Here is a 14445-nt window from a genome sequence, read left to right on the forward strand (position 1 = left end):
GGAACGTGAGCTCCAGAAATAGCTTTCTTATTTTCTAAAGTGTCCCAGTGCGGGGAAGGGGCAGATGAAGGGGGAATAAAACTCTTTAACATGACTGAGGGGTTACCTGGTACTAAGTAGCTTTATGTACTAGAAGCCATAAATTATGCTTCAGGTTCAGAGATCAGACATATAAAAGTAACGTCCCCATTTAAAAACACTGAGGAATGGAATTTGGGAAGTCTGCCAGGAAACTCACATGCACCTGGCATCTTTCCTGCCCATTCCTAGATCAAAGGTTCATGAACTCATATCCCCCACTACCTTTGTCACTCTCCACAGGCCAAGGTGTACTCTGCACCCTGGGAGGCCTCAGTGAAGGCGGGTCACCAGAGGAGCAGACAGTTAATTTTGAATTCTCATATAAACATACTTCTCTTCAATCGCAGTTTCTCTTTAGGATGTAGAATTAAGTGGAAACAGAAGGAGGGTGCATATCTCAGCCCTGAGTCAAGATTATGCCAGGCCAAGGTATCAGTGAGTCATGAAAAAGATACAAGGAAACCAATAGCTTAATTGTATTTTTTACTGAAATGTTTAAGTCCCCACTTAAGACTGGAAGAATCCAACAAGCAGGATCATCAACTACACTTTGCACTACACGCCGATTTTATTCTGCAAAAACAGAAAGGCAAATATTGAGTAGATTTTGGTTATATCATGTTTGAGGGAAGGGCAGAGGAGGGACCTTACAGACAGCCTGGGCTTCCCTTGAGCCAGTGACTGCCTATCCTGGGTTAGACATAGTGATTCAACAAGCTCTTCTAACTTCTGGAACAGGATTAGTCTAAGGGGAATATGGTTGATTTTAATACTAAAGTAATGAAGTAATTTGTGGACATAATCATAAGAGTTCACACCCATGTGGAGCCTACTATGTGCAGGGAACTGTCCTTAGTGCTTGACATAAAGCTCATGACCACCCTGTGGGGTAGGAATGCTAGAGTTCATGTTTAGCAGACAAGGAAACAGAAGGAGAAAGAAGTTAAGTAACTTGCCCAAGGTCACACACTGGAAGGTGTTGGAGCCATGATTCAAACCAAGCAGTTGGCTTCAGATTTTCTGCTCCCAATCCCTCGCTCCCTCTGTAGAATCTCCACCCATCCCTCTGGTAGATATTACTAGCTAGCTTCACCCTCTTGCTTCTTTTCAGGATAAAATTCCTCATTCTATGCAATCTATTTATTCCTAGAGAGTGTGTAAACTGAAAAACTGAATTTTATACAGCAAATCATCTTTGAATGCACTGGGAAAGATTTGCTTTTGAAAGTCATAGTACAGAGAATCCTGTTGTAAAGTGACTATTGCCTTGCAAACAGTAGGCATTTAATAAATGTCTGTTGAGTGATATTAATTCCTCTAATTTGTGTAAATGTTTTTTTTTTGGTATATTGAGGACACTTAAAATAAGGTACTCATTACTAACTGAAAAGAATATTGGAGAGAAAACTGCTACTAAGAGCCACTGCAGACGGTGGACTGATTAATTCAGTGAATCACCCAAGGAAGCAGGCGTTCTGCCAGTGCTGGCCGTGGGCTCCATGCCACCCTCTGCTCTGATAGGGATGCCAGCCCTCCCAGGTCTGCTGACAGATCACTGAGGAGAGGAGAGGAATGGGTGGGGTGAGATGGAGCAGATCTGAGGGATGCAGCACCCATAGCATGTGAATTCCTAAACTGCCTCCTTTCTTGCCTGTGTCACTAGCTTCCAGGGGATTTCAGTCCAGTACATTTATCTCCTGTGTGACAATCCCAGGCCCTGAAGTCCCTAATTTATAGACCAAGGGTCATCAACCATTCAGAGGAGACATAGCAAGTCTTTATCTATTGTGTCCCTCAGGAGCAGACAGAACAGGGTGGAGCAGGTCATGAACTGGGTGTGATGGGCCCGGAAGCCTTTCAGCAGATGTTGGGTGGGGTCATCTCAGTACGACACACCCTCCCCAATTCTCTAGTTTCAAGCCACAGAATTTGCAGATGGCTGGGAGGAGGCAGAAAAGAGGGATTGCTAGGCAAAGTTGTTTCGAAAGCCATTTTTGGTGCTGGCTGTGTAAACTCCTATTCCACACACAAAGTCACATGTATAACATACGTAAACCATCCATCCATCCATCCATCCATCCATCAACTAATCTATTCATTTATCCTACACATATTGATTGGGCACTTGCTATGTCCCAGGCACCCAGCTGGGTACTGAAGATATTATAGGACTGGCCCCTACCTGCAGAACTTGTCTTCGATTCAGCAATGTGAAGCAATGCTCTAAATAAAACACTTAGGAAATTTATAATTTTACATGATATGTTGTTTTCTTTCAAATTCCCTTATGAGTAGTCACTACAAATGATCAGCTTAATGAATCTAGTCAACTTGAGCTCTAAATCAATGAGGATGCCAGGAGGGCTCACCCTAATTCAGGGTCATGTCCGAGTCGCTGGAAGAGTGACTGGATGCCCTTCTCACTCTTGTCAGAGGATACCACTCCTAACAAACAACAAACCAGCCTTATCCTCCTGGAGAACTTCACCTGCTGGAAGTTCTGTGATGAAAGGACGATGTGGCCTAACGGGAAAATTAGTGATGGGCACAAGGGCAGAGGAGGGAGTAACATGCTGATCCTGGCAGGGCCTCAAATTCTAGGAACTAGTGAACTGCTAGGTAACATATCAGAGTGTGCCGGGCAGTTTAGTAAGAGGTATCACTTGCGTAGATTAACTCAGCCTTGCTGGATCTTTGTTTGAGGCCAGAAAATGGAGCATCACCACGTACTAGAACATTTTCCCAGAGAGGACCGTGAACCTGGTTTCAGATAAGCTGTGGTCTTACTGGTGTTAACAGAGAGCAAAGCTGGATTTGCAATTCCCTATACAACACATTCCTGTGGCATTTACAAAAATGATTCCTTGGTTTAAATACGTTCCACACAAAATATCCCCATGAGTCAGGCAGCCCTTACAATGAGGGTGGCATAAAGAACCACAAACAGACTTAATGATTCACTTCTATCAGGCAAAAACTAAGTCCCTAGGACTGCTTCAGTTTCCTGAGCTCAGCAATTCACAACTGTGCCTTGGAAAGTGAGTTCTAAGTGGCGAAGACTCCATCTCCTCATCTGTGAAATGGCCATGAAAATGAGACCACAGGGAGCGTGTAGGGAATAAATGAGACGTGAGCAGAGCGCCAAGCACAGTCCCCGCCCATAGGGAGCACTCAATACATTCTAACTTGATTATTCAATTATTCTGGCCTCTGTCCTATTCCTAGCTCCCACTGCTAACTTGCTGGCTGACCTAGAGCACATTGAGTTTACCTCTCTGAGCCTCAGTTCTCTTATCTGGTCTCACAGAGGTGTTCTGAGTGTGTTCTGGAGTCCCCACAGCTTCTGTCTAATTTCCTGAGACTCCTCGGGGGAGCAAGGTGACAAGGACTGGGCCTGCAACCAATCTTCTGTTAGTTTTCTGGCACTGCACTTCTGTGTTATAGCTCACTCAAACAAAGGTTTCTGGATCCTTAAAAAAGTTTGCAAACCGCTGGCGAGGTCTACAACCCTTTCCGGAGCTCATATTTTTCAAAGCAGGACCTCATGGCTCATCCTCCCTGTGGACAGATATTGGTTGTAGATCAAGAGGTCACACCAGGCCCTGTGGGACTCTTCCTGGACTGCCCCGTGCACGCCCCAGGCTCCCTCCACTTCAGTACTTTGCTCTCACTGTGCCCTGCTGGGATGCTACCTGTTCAACCTCCACCTTCTCCAGGATGCTTTCTTTGACCCCTGGGGTCATGGAAAACTCCTCTCCCCACCTTTAGAATGCTTCCAGCCCTTGTTTCTACCTCAATCATATTTGTTCTTGCAGTCATTTATCAGAATGTTTTACATCCTCTACCCGATCACAAGTGCTAGAAGGGCAGAAGCTCAGTCCTGTGGACATTTGTGAGTGTAAACAGTGGGTGCTCAATCAATGTTGATTGAAGAGATGGCTGGACAGGACCAAACAGCAGATTTTTGAACTTCTGGGTAGATTTTTATACCCTTGGACAAACTCAGGAAAAATAATTTTTTTTAATTTACCAATAAATGATTTTCCCCTGGAAAGAATAGGTTAATATAGATATTTCTAACCAAGTCAATGAATTAATAATCACAGAGCAAAGCCTATAGCATGCGTGATGTGGTAATGCAACCCTGGGAGAGTGGACGCTTCCATTTTGCTCTGATGACAGCTTCAGGAATCTGAGAGCACCAGCTGAATTCACACAGAGGGAGGGACCTAGCAGACACACTCTTTTTTTCAAGACAGAAGGACAGGTTTGAATATAGACTCCTACTTGGTCATTTTCTTAGCTGCTGGGCCTCATTTTCTTATCTGTAAACAGTCATATAATAATAGTTGTTGGAAAGAGAGAGAGTTACTTTAAAGATTCATAAGATAAAACATGATAATGCCTTGTGTCTGGCACATAATGAGTGCTCAATACATGCTAGTTATTATTTAAAAGCAACAACAAAATCAACATAAATAACAGAAATGAATAGAGAGCTACCTGATAGTGATCAATTGCATGCAGCATGGTGATCTTTACAGGAAAACAGCGGGGGGCTGAGGGTGCTCAATGGCAGGATTTCAAACCACCAAGGATTATTTAAGCATGTGACATCCTGAGGCACAGCAGTGACATGAGGCTCCCTAAATTTAATTTGCAGTTTCCCTGAATTTCTCTAGGTCTTACGAGGATCTGCAAAGCCCCCTGTGACCTGACCTTACTCCTATCATTGTCCTCTTCACTCAGACAGCTCCAGTCACTGTGGCTTCCCGGCAGGTCCTCTAATGTACCAAACATGTTCCCCCTGCAGGGTCTTTGCACTTGCTCTTCCTCTGCTTCATGCTGCGCCCCCAGCTATCCATGCAGCTAGATGCCCGCTTTCTTCATATCACTGGTCATAGGTCATCTCAGAGAAGGCTTCCCTCACCTCCCTCCACCATCACCCTAACCTCTGCCCTGCTTTGACTGTCTTCACATTTATCACCACCTGACATGTTATAGTTTTCCGTATTTACCTAGTTGTTGTCTGTCTCCCCCACCTTAAGTGTAGGCTCCATGACATCAGGGACTGTCGCTGCTCTGTTCATTGTGCAACCCCACCACCAACAAACAGTGCTCAACAAACAGCGGTTGAATGAAAGAATGAATGACTGTCAGCTTGGGTGACACAATGGGAGGCTACCAATGATTCTGCCATTCATTTTTTAAAAGTTCTCTATGAAACTGAGAGCTATGAAACTGTTTACAACCCAAGCATTTGGGTTAATTGTCTTACCCTATTAACACAGAAGCAGGAGCAGTGATTTGTACGGAAGTTGCATTAGTGGCTGGGCTGAGAGTGTCGGTATTTACAACAAAGAACTTTACAGTTGGATTCACAGCTCCTGCCTAGGAAAAATCAATCATGGAATTAGTATTGACAAAAAAATATAACATCATTGCACAAGTTTAAAGCTGCACAAAAATGTCTGCATTACCCCCATGAAATTATAACTGTCAGACACAGTTAAACAATTTAAGATAGATAAAATGAACATAATGGAGAGTCACGAAACACAACCTTTTCATGCTCAGGCAAAAAAATATATAGATTTGACATATATGTACATATGACTTGAAGACCCAAAGCACTCCTGTTTAAATAACGAACGTTCATAATTGACGTATTTCATGAAAACAAGAATAAACTTCTTAAAATCAATTCCATTATTTTGCAAATACACCCTGACTCCAGAAGACAAGAAGTCTGATGGCTGACCACTAGGAAGAATACCTTGGGTTCAGCCAAAGACACAGTCCACAAGGAAAACTAGTTTACCTGAGCCGAGAGCCAGTAATGCTAATTAGGAAGCCATCATTTCCACTCCAAATTCAAGTTCACTACATTGGAGCTTTACAATCAATATTATGACAGAAATCTATGAAACCTTTTTATATATACACATACATTTTCAATTGACAAATTAGTTAGAAATAATATGATATTTTTAGCGAGTACATTTTATGGCGTTTTTTTGGCCAGTTTCACTCATCAAAAAATAACATTCCACTGAAAATACATCTCCATATTTAGTCTCTGATTTTTTTTCTTTTAACTTCCTCTGTCTTCCTAAAATGGCAGCTCTTCATAAAGCAAATTGAGTGAGTTGGTAAAAATAAAAGTCCCTATTCCCAAATTGCTTATAGGAAAACCACTTTACTATGAGATTTTCCTATAGACAATACTGTGGCCATTATTATTATGATACCAGTGAAGAATCCTGGCTTCTTTCTAAATCCCCCTCTTTCTCAGCTTACACTGCTTAATAAAGCTCTTCAATTCTCATAAACATGCATCCCAGAGTGGGAGAACAGCCTTGAAAACCAAGACGTGACACTATTATTCCAAATGTAGGACGTGTGAAATTTACATTAGTGCCAAATCTATAATAGAATCACTAAAACTAGTCATGTATCTGTTAATTAGTAATGCAACCTGATATATAACCAAGCTTTTCAACTTCATCTAGGGCACATTCCAACTTCCACAAATGAGATGAGCTTGTGATTCAATTATAGCCTCTCTTTTCCTCCATTTAAACATTTCTATTCCCCCTACCTCTTTCAAAAGCATTTTCCCCATCTTTTTCAGCTTGTCATTCCTCAAAGTTTTTGGAGAAATTACAAAACCTTAAATCACACTCTTTCCTGGGATAATAAAAATACTTTAAAATTGCCAGATGCTGTTGACTTCAGCAAGAGTAATCACAGCAAGCTGTTGAAGAGAGACTGACAATATTTTCATTAGCAGGAAAGGATTAAATGAAACCATTCTCTTCTCATCAAATCACGGAACCACTATCTGAACAGGAGCACAGACCTTTGGGTATGGAATCTTCACAGTCCTTGGGTACTGCAGTGACTCATCAGAGTAGAAGGAGTATTCAATAAGCGGGACTTCTGTGTCATTAAATTGGGCATATGCTAAGAAAGTGCCGTTTGGAGACCACCACAGAGCGGAGTAGGAACTGAAGACTTCCTCTGAAAAAAGACATAAATTGTTCTGTTACAAGAAGTAGCTGATAAATTGGCTTTGGCATTCAAAATATTGTTCTCATTAGCTTTAGTAATTACAGTAGAGTTCAACTAATGAACCACTTTGCATTTGCTGGGCTTCCAAAATCAGAGTAATACAAATGAACAAAAATAAAATCTTCAAGGATAGATCTGGAATGTAAAAATAAGTAACCCGTTGGACCATTTTGGAATATTTTAGCACACAATATTTAATATAAGCTCTACATTTTTTTCTTTATCTTATAATCCTCTAAATTTATGCCACAAAACATACTAAAAGTAAATTTCACACAAGGGGCTGATTCTCCTTTCTAATTTTCCAACAGTCAACATGCCAGCATACTCTCCCCAACTGGGCTCAATTTGTACTGAGCCCGCAGGGTACTGGTGGGTGGTGTGTGGCTCCAGGCTATCAAACCAATATGGTGCCCAGAGTTTACTACTCTTGGCACAAACAAGGTGTGGGAAGGAGGAATTTAGAATGGCAAGGAGCTCTGTGAGACCCCTACTGAGAAACATCTCCATCGCCTAGCCTAGAAACTGAAGACTCCCTTGGATTAACACCCTGCTCTGGTGTGTATCCTGATGGGTGAGAGAAGAGGGTCAAACAGGAAGGCAAATGAAAGGAAAGGTCTTGCTTTCCAGAACACTGACAGATTCTTCCTCAAGCTCTGGCAAAGGTAGCTCCTTTTTATGTTTATTATGGGGTCTACTCATGGGACTTCTGACCTTTGGTTCTTAAAATGCCAAAACCTCTTTTACCAACCAGGAATGGAGGATTCAAGTAGACTAGATGGAGACTTCTGGTCCTTTATGAAGACTTAATCCAAACTCTCATGTTCTGCTCTGAGTGTAGAGGTAAAAGTAAAAGCATAGGAGCTTGAATCTTAGATTTAAGGAATCATCTATCCCAATTACTTTTCTGATTCTTGAGGCTTCTTTGCAAGTTTCTTCCAAATGCTTGTTTCCAATAATAATAGAGAAGTAATTGACATCTATTATCTCAGTTGATCTTCACAATAACCCACTGTGCAGATGAGCAAAGAGAGCAGGCAGGCTTAAGGAGAATACATAGTTTGCAAGGGTCACACAGCCAACAATTGATAGAATCAAGAATGAATCCAAACTTGTCTGGTTTGAGTCCATGCTTTTTATCTCTGTGCACTACTGTCCCTTCCTGCCTATTTTGGCCCCTTTAGTAACAGAAAACCTTCTACTTGGTGAGGCAGCCTGTTCCCCCTTTGACTATTTTATACCTATGTCGTTGAGTTACATTTATGTAGAAATTTAGAATTTACACAACACTTATCTAATTTAGTCTTCACAAAGTACGTGGGTGAGTCTGTTCATAGCCCATTTTACAGAGAAGGCAACTAAAGCTGAGAGAGATTGGGTGAACTGCCAGAAACAAGAACTAGGACACAGGCCTTGGGATTCCAAGTCAAGGGGGCTTCCCACTAATAACTTCTTCATATACTGAGTTGATGGCTCATTCCTTGTGGCTTCTATCCACTGGTTCTAGTCTAAGATCAAGATGCAATTACATAAAATGAATACAATTACAGCACGGATATTGTTTTTAAAATTACTTTTCAGTAAAGGCAGCATTCTGTGTTTTGAATTAGTGGTTATTTGGAATACAGAACATATTTTTCCATATCAATGATGTATTAAAGTCATTATTATAAAACTACTTCTGGTCAAACTCAAAGACTTGAGAATAAAGGGACCATGGGTAGGGAGAAAGGAGAACGATAAAGGAAGGAAAAGATTCCCAGCCCTTCCTGATACAAAGCTGGCTGTGAGCACAGGTGTCTATGGTACCGCCTACTCCCAGACTCTCACCATCCTGTAATATCTCCTGTCCCACCACTCTGACCTTCTTTATGTACCCCCTGGACCTAGTGTCCTCCCCTGAATAGGGCACTTAATTAGCTCCATGACAATTATTTGTTAGCAACTTTGTCTCCTCTCTGGGCTGAATTCCCTGAGAGCAGCAGTTGGGTAGCCTTTGTCTCTGTGTCCCCAGTACTGGGCACAGCACCTTACAGGTGGTTGTCACTCAATGTGAATTGCACTGTTACCCACACCCCCACTGTCAACACTCCTACTTCAGCGGGGTAAGGAGTGCTCCATCTTCCAGAATTATTTCTTTCTCCATCCCTTCTCATCCTTGCTCTCACAAAAATTCTGATTATCAGCTCTGGGTTAGGTAAACTACACTCATACTCAAGAGTGAACGTCACGTATTTAATTTCAAATGAGGAGATAAAGTATTACCATTTTCAAAAAAGAAGACACTTATTAACTAAAGTAAAGTAATAGGTAGATGGCGGCATAGGAGGACTCTGAACTCACCTCCTCTCATGGACACAACAAATTTACAACTACCTTTGGAACAATTACCTCTGAGACTGAACTGGAAACTGGATAAAAAGAATCCCCACAAGGGACAACACTGACAGAGGTGGAAGAGGCAGAAATACCTTTCTGCTAAGCCAAATCACACTCTAGCTGCACTGCTTCATAGCTGGGAGCATTCTTAAGGTTTGAAGCTTTTCCTGGAGGAGTGGAGGATTTGAGCAGGAAACCTATGCCACAATAAGCAGCCTTTGAATTCAGCACAACTGAGATGAGTGCCATAATATCTGGCTTTGCTGGATATTAAAATCAATGGGGAATATCCCCAGAAAAGCTATGGAACATAAAAGAAAAAAAAGCCTGCTCTTAAAGGACCCATGCATAGACTTACCCATTCCAGAAGCCAACACAAAATCACCAGAAAGAAAGAAAGATGCATAGACCTTTGGTAAAAGAGACTCACTTGATAGGCTCTGGGTGCATCTCAGAGAGGCAGGAGGTGGTTGGGCCCACCTCCTTAGGGACTGAGACACTGGCAGCAGCCATATTGTGACCTAGTACAGGCGTGCTGACAGACACTGGCAGACGCCATTAGATTTCTTCCCCTGGTCTGTTAGTGCAGTGGTTTGCCCTGCCCACCAGAGCAATGATTTAATGCAGCTCAGCTAAGGCAGGCAGCCCACCCTAGGGACTGGCCCCGCCCACCAGTAAGCCCTTGGGGAACCTGTAGGCCTGCATTGGTAGGGTCTGCTGGGCCGTCTGCAGCAGGGCAAGTGGGTCCACCTTGGCAGGGTGGGGTGTGCACACTGAGCAGGACTGCGTTGACGCAGTGTGTGGGCTTGTGGGCAGTGGGGCTTGTCAGCTGCAGTAGACTTGTGCCACTGGCCTTCTCAAACAGCCACACAGGGGATCTGCCCCAACTTCTGGTGCCTTAAACAATGATTGTGTGCTGCCATGCCTGGGGCCAGCCCCATCCAGCTGTTCTCCTGAGAGAGCTGACAAAAGCCTCCAGGCTAGAGGCCTACAACAATTGTGAGCCCCTGAGCCTAGAAACCAGCCATGACTCACTTAACAGCAAAGCAACAGCAGCTAGGTACTATTAGACCTTGAAGCCAGCTGTGTTGGGGCTTACCCTGCCCAATAAAGTGACTAAAGTGAATGTAGCAGCCACATGCAGCTGAGCTTTACAACCAGCCAGCCCAGGGTTCAGCTTAGCTTACCCATGCACCCACAGTAAGAGCAACCCTGCCACAACAGAAGGTCCCACATAGCCCACATGGGGGACACACCTGGAACATTTGGAACTAGTGACGAGAGCGAAGCACAATGCTGGGCCTCATAAGGCACCTCTTACATAAGGCCACATCTCCAAGATTGGGAGACCTAGCTGATCTACCTAATACATAGATATAAGCACAGAGAAGTAGACAAAATGAGGACACAAAGGAATATATTCCAAATAAGGGAACAGGACAAATGCTCATAAAAAGAACTAAACAAAATAGAGATAAACGATGTACCTTACAAAGAGTACAAACTAATAATCATAAGGATGCGCACTGATTTTGGGAGAAGAATAGATGAACACAGTGAGAACTTCAACAAAGAATTGGGAAATATGAAAAAGACCAGTAAGAAGTGAAGAATACAATATTGGAAATGAAAAATTCACTAAACGAAATCAACAGCAGAGTAGATGACACAGAAGAATGGATCAGGGACCTGAATGAAAGACTAGAGGAAATCACCCAAACTGAACAGGAAAAAGAATTAAGAAGAACAAGGACAGTCTAAAGGACCTCTAGGACAACATCAAGCATACTAACATCCATATTATAGGTGTCCCAGAAGGAGAAGAGAGAGACAAAGGGGCAGAGAACCTATTTGAAGAAATAATAGCTGAAAACTTCCCTAACCTAAAAAGAAAAAAGCAGACATTCAGGTTCAGGAAGTACAGAGAGAACCAAACAAGATGAACCCAAAAAGGCACACACCAAGACCTGCTATAATTAAAATGGCAAGAATTAAAGCTAAAGAGAGAAATCTAAAAGCTGCAAGAGAAAGTGACACGTTACATACAAGGAAACCCCATAAAGTTATCAGTAGAAACCTTACAGGATAGAAGTGAGTACTGTGACATACTCAAAGTGCTGCAAGGGGAAAACCTACAGCCAAGAATACTCTACCTGGCATGTTTATCATTCAGAATGGAAAGAGAGAGAAGGAGTTTTCCAGACAAGCAAAAACTAAAGGAGTTTATCACCAATAAACCAGCCTTATAAGAAATGTTAAAAGGACTTATTTAAATGGAAAAGAAAAGACCACAAATAGAAATAAGAAAGTTACCAAGAAAAAAAATCACTGATAAAAGCAAATATACAGTAAAGGTAGCTGATCAATCACCTATAAAGCTTATATGAAGGTCAAAAAACAAAAGCATTAAAATTATCTATTTCCATGATAAGAAGCTAAAGGATAGACACACAAAAAAGAGGTTAAATTTGATATTAAAAACAAAATGTAGGGGGAAGGGAGTAAAAGTCTAGGGCTTTTAGTAAGAGGTCAAACTTAAAAGACCATCAACTTAACATAGATTGTTATTTACATGGGTTGTTTTATATGAATCTCATGGTACTCACAAACCAGAAACCCATAATAAATACACAAAAGGTTAAGAGAAAGAAACCCAAACATAATACTAAAGAAAGCCATGAAATTACAAGGGAAGAGAGCAAGAGAAGAAGAAAGGAACAGAGAAGAGCCACTCAAAGACTGAGAAAAAAAGTAACAAAATGGCAATAAGTACATTCTTATCAATAGCTTCTTTAATTGTCAATGGTCTAAATGCTCCAATCAAAAGACATAGGGTGGCTGAATGGATAAAAACACAAGACCCATATATATGTTGCATACAAGAGACATTTCTGACCTAAAGGCGCTCACAAACTGAAAGTGAAGGGATAGAAAAGACACTCCATGAAAATGGCAAAGAAAAGAAAGCTGGAGTAGCAATACTTATAGCAGATGACATAGACTTTAAAACAAGAACTTAACAAGAGACAAAGAAGGGCACTACATAATGAGAAAGGGAACAATTGAACAAGAAGATGTAACACTTCTAAATATCTGTGCACCCAACACAGGAGCACCTTAATATATAAAGCAATTATTAACAGACATAAGGGAGAAATAGTCAGTAACACAATAATAGTAAGGAAATTTAACTCTCCATTTACATCAATGGATAGATCATCCAAACAGAAGCTCAATAAGGAAACACTGGCCTTAAATGACACATTAGACCAGATGGACTTAGTAGATATATATAGAACATTCCATGCAAAACCCACAGAATACACATTCTTTTCAAATGTATCTGGAACATTCTCCAGGATAGATCACATATTAGGCCACAAAACAAGTCTCAATAAATTTACAAAGACTGAAATAATATCAAGCATCTTTTCTGATCACAATGGTATAAAACTAGAAATCAATTACAAGAAGAAAGCTGGAAAAGTCATAAATATGTGGAGATTAAATAAAATGCTACTGAACAATGATTGGCTCAATGAAGAAGTAAAAGGAAGAATCAAAAAATACCTGGAGACAAATGAAAATGAAAACACAAGAAGCCAAAATGTATGGGATATAGCAAAAGCGGTACTAAGAGGGAAGTTTATAGCAATACAGGCCTATGTCAACAAACAAGAAAAGTCTCAAACAATTTACAAGTGCACCTAGTGGAACTACAAAATGAAGAACAAACAATGCCCAAGATCAGTAGAAAGAAGGAAATAATAAAAATCAGAGCAGAAATAAATGAAATAAAGACTAAAATAGCAATAGAAAAAAATCAGTGAAACTAAGAACTGGTTCTTGGAAAAGATAAACAAAACTGACAAACCTTTAGCTAGACTCACCAAGAAAAAAAGAGAGAAAGCTCAAATAAAATCAGAAATGAAAGAGAAGTAATTACAAAGGACATCTCAGAAATACAAAGGATTATAAGAGAATACTATGAAAAGCTATTCACCAACAAATTAAATAATCTAGAAGAAATGGATGAATTCTTAGAATAAGACAACCTTCCAAAACTGAATTAAGAAGAAATAGAGAATCTGAATAGACCATTCACCAGTAAGGAGATTGAAACAGTAATCAAAAACCTCCCAAAAAACAAGAGTCGCAACCAGACTGCTTCCCTAGTGATTTCAATCATTCATTCAAAGAAGACTTAATACTCATCCTTCTCAAGCTCTTCCAAAAAATTGGAGAGGAAGCTCCCTAACTCATTCTATGAGGCCACCATTACCCTGATATCAAAACCAGACAAGGACAACACAAGAAAAAGAAAATTACAGGCCAGTATTACTGATGAACACAGATGTAAAAATCCTCAATAAAATACTAGGAAATCGAATATAACAACACATTAAAAAGATCATACACCATGATCAAAGATCAAGTGGGATTTATTCCAGGGATGCAGGGATGGTTTAAGATCTGCAAATCAATCAATGTGATACACCACATCAATAAAACGAAGAATAAATGTCACAAATAAATAAATAAAGAATATGGGCATCTCAATAGATGCAGAGAAAGCACTAGACAAGATACAGCATCTATTTATGATAAAAAGTCTGAATAAAATAGGTATAGAAGGAAAGTAACTCAAGATAATAAAGCCCATATATGATGAACCCACAGCTCATATCATACTCAATGGTAAAAATCTGAAAACTATCCCTTGAAGAACAGGAACTGGACAAGGAAGCCCACTTTCATCACTCTTATTTAACATAGCATTGGCAGTCCTAACCAGAGCAATCAGGCAAGAAGAAGGAATAAAAGGGACCCAAATTGGAAAGGAAGAAGTAAAACTGTCACTATTTGCAGATGACATGATTTTATACAGAAAATCCTAAAGAATCCACCAAA

General features: G+C 40.8%; 1 protein-coding gene across 1 annotated transcript in view; it reads right to left on the bottom strand.

The window, feature by feature from the left end:
• DPP4 (dipeptidyl peptidase 4) overlaps nt 1-14445 on the bottom strand; it is an 86783-nt gene that overhangs the window by 35465 nt on the left and 36873 nt on the right. The window contains exons 9-10 of the mRNA XM_014860096.3: nt 6944-7104; nt 5360-5472 (exon numbers count right to left, since the gene is read on the bottom strand). Of these exons, the coding sequence (XP_014715582.3) occupies nt 5360-5472; nt 6944-7104 (274 nt within the window). The remainder of the gene's footprint in view (nt 1-5359; nt 5473-6943; nt 7105-14445) is intronic.

This window comes from Equus asinus, chromosome 4 (genome assembly GCF_041296235.1).
Source record: "Equus asinus isolate D_3611 breed Donkey chromosome 4, EquAss-T2T_v2, whole genome shotgun sequence".
NCBI lineage: Eukaryota > Metazoa > Chordata > Mammalia > Perissodactyla > Equidae > Equus > Equus asinus.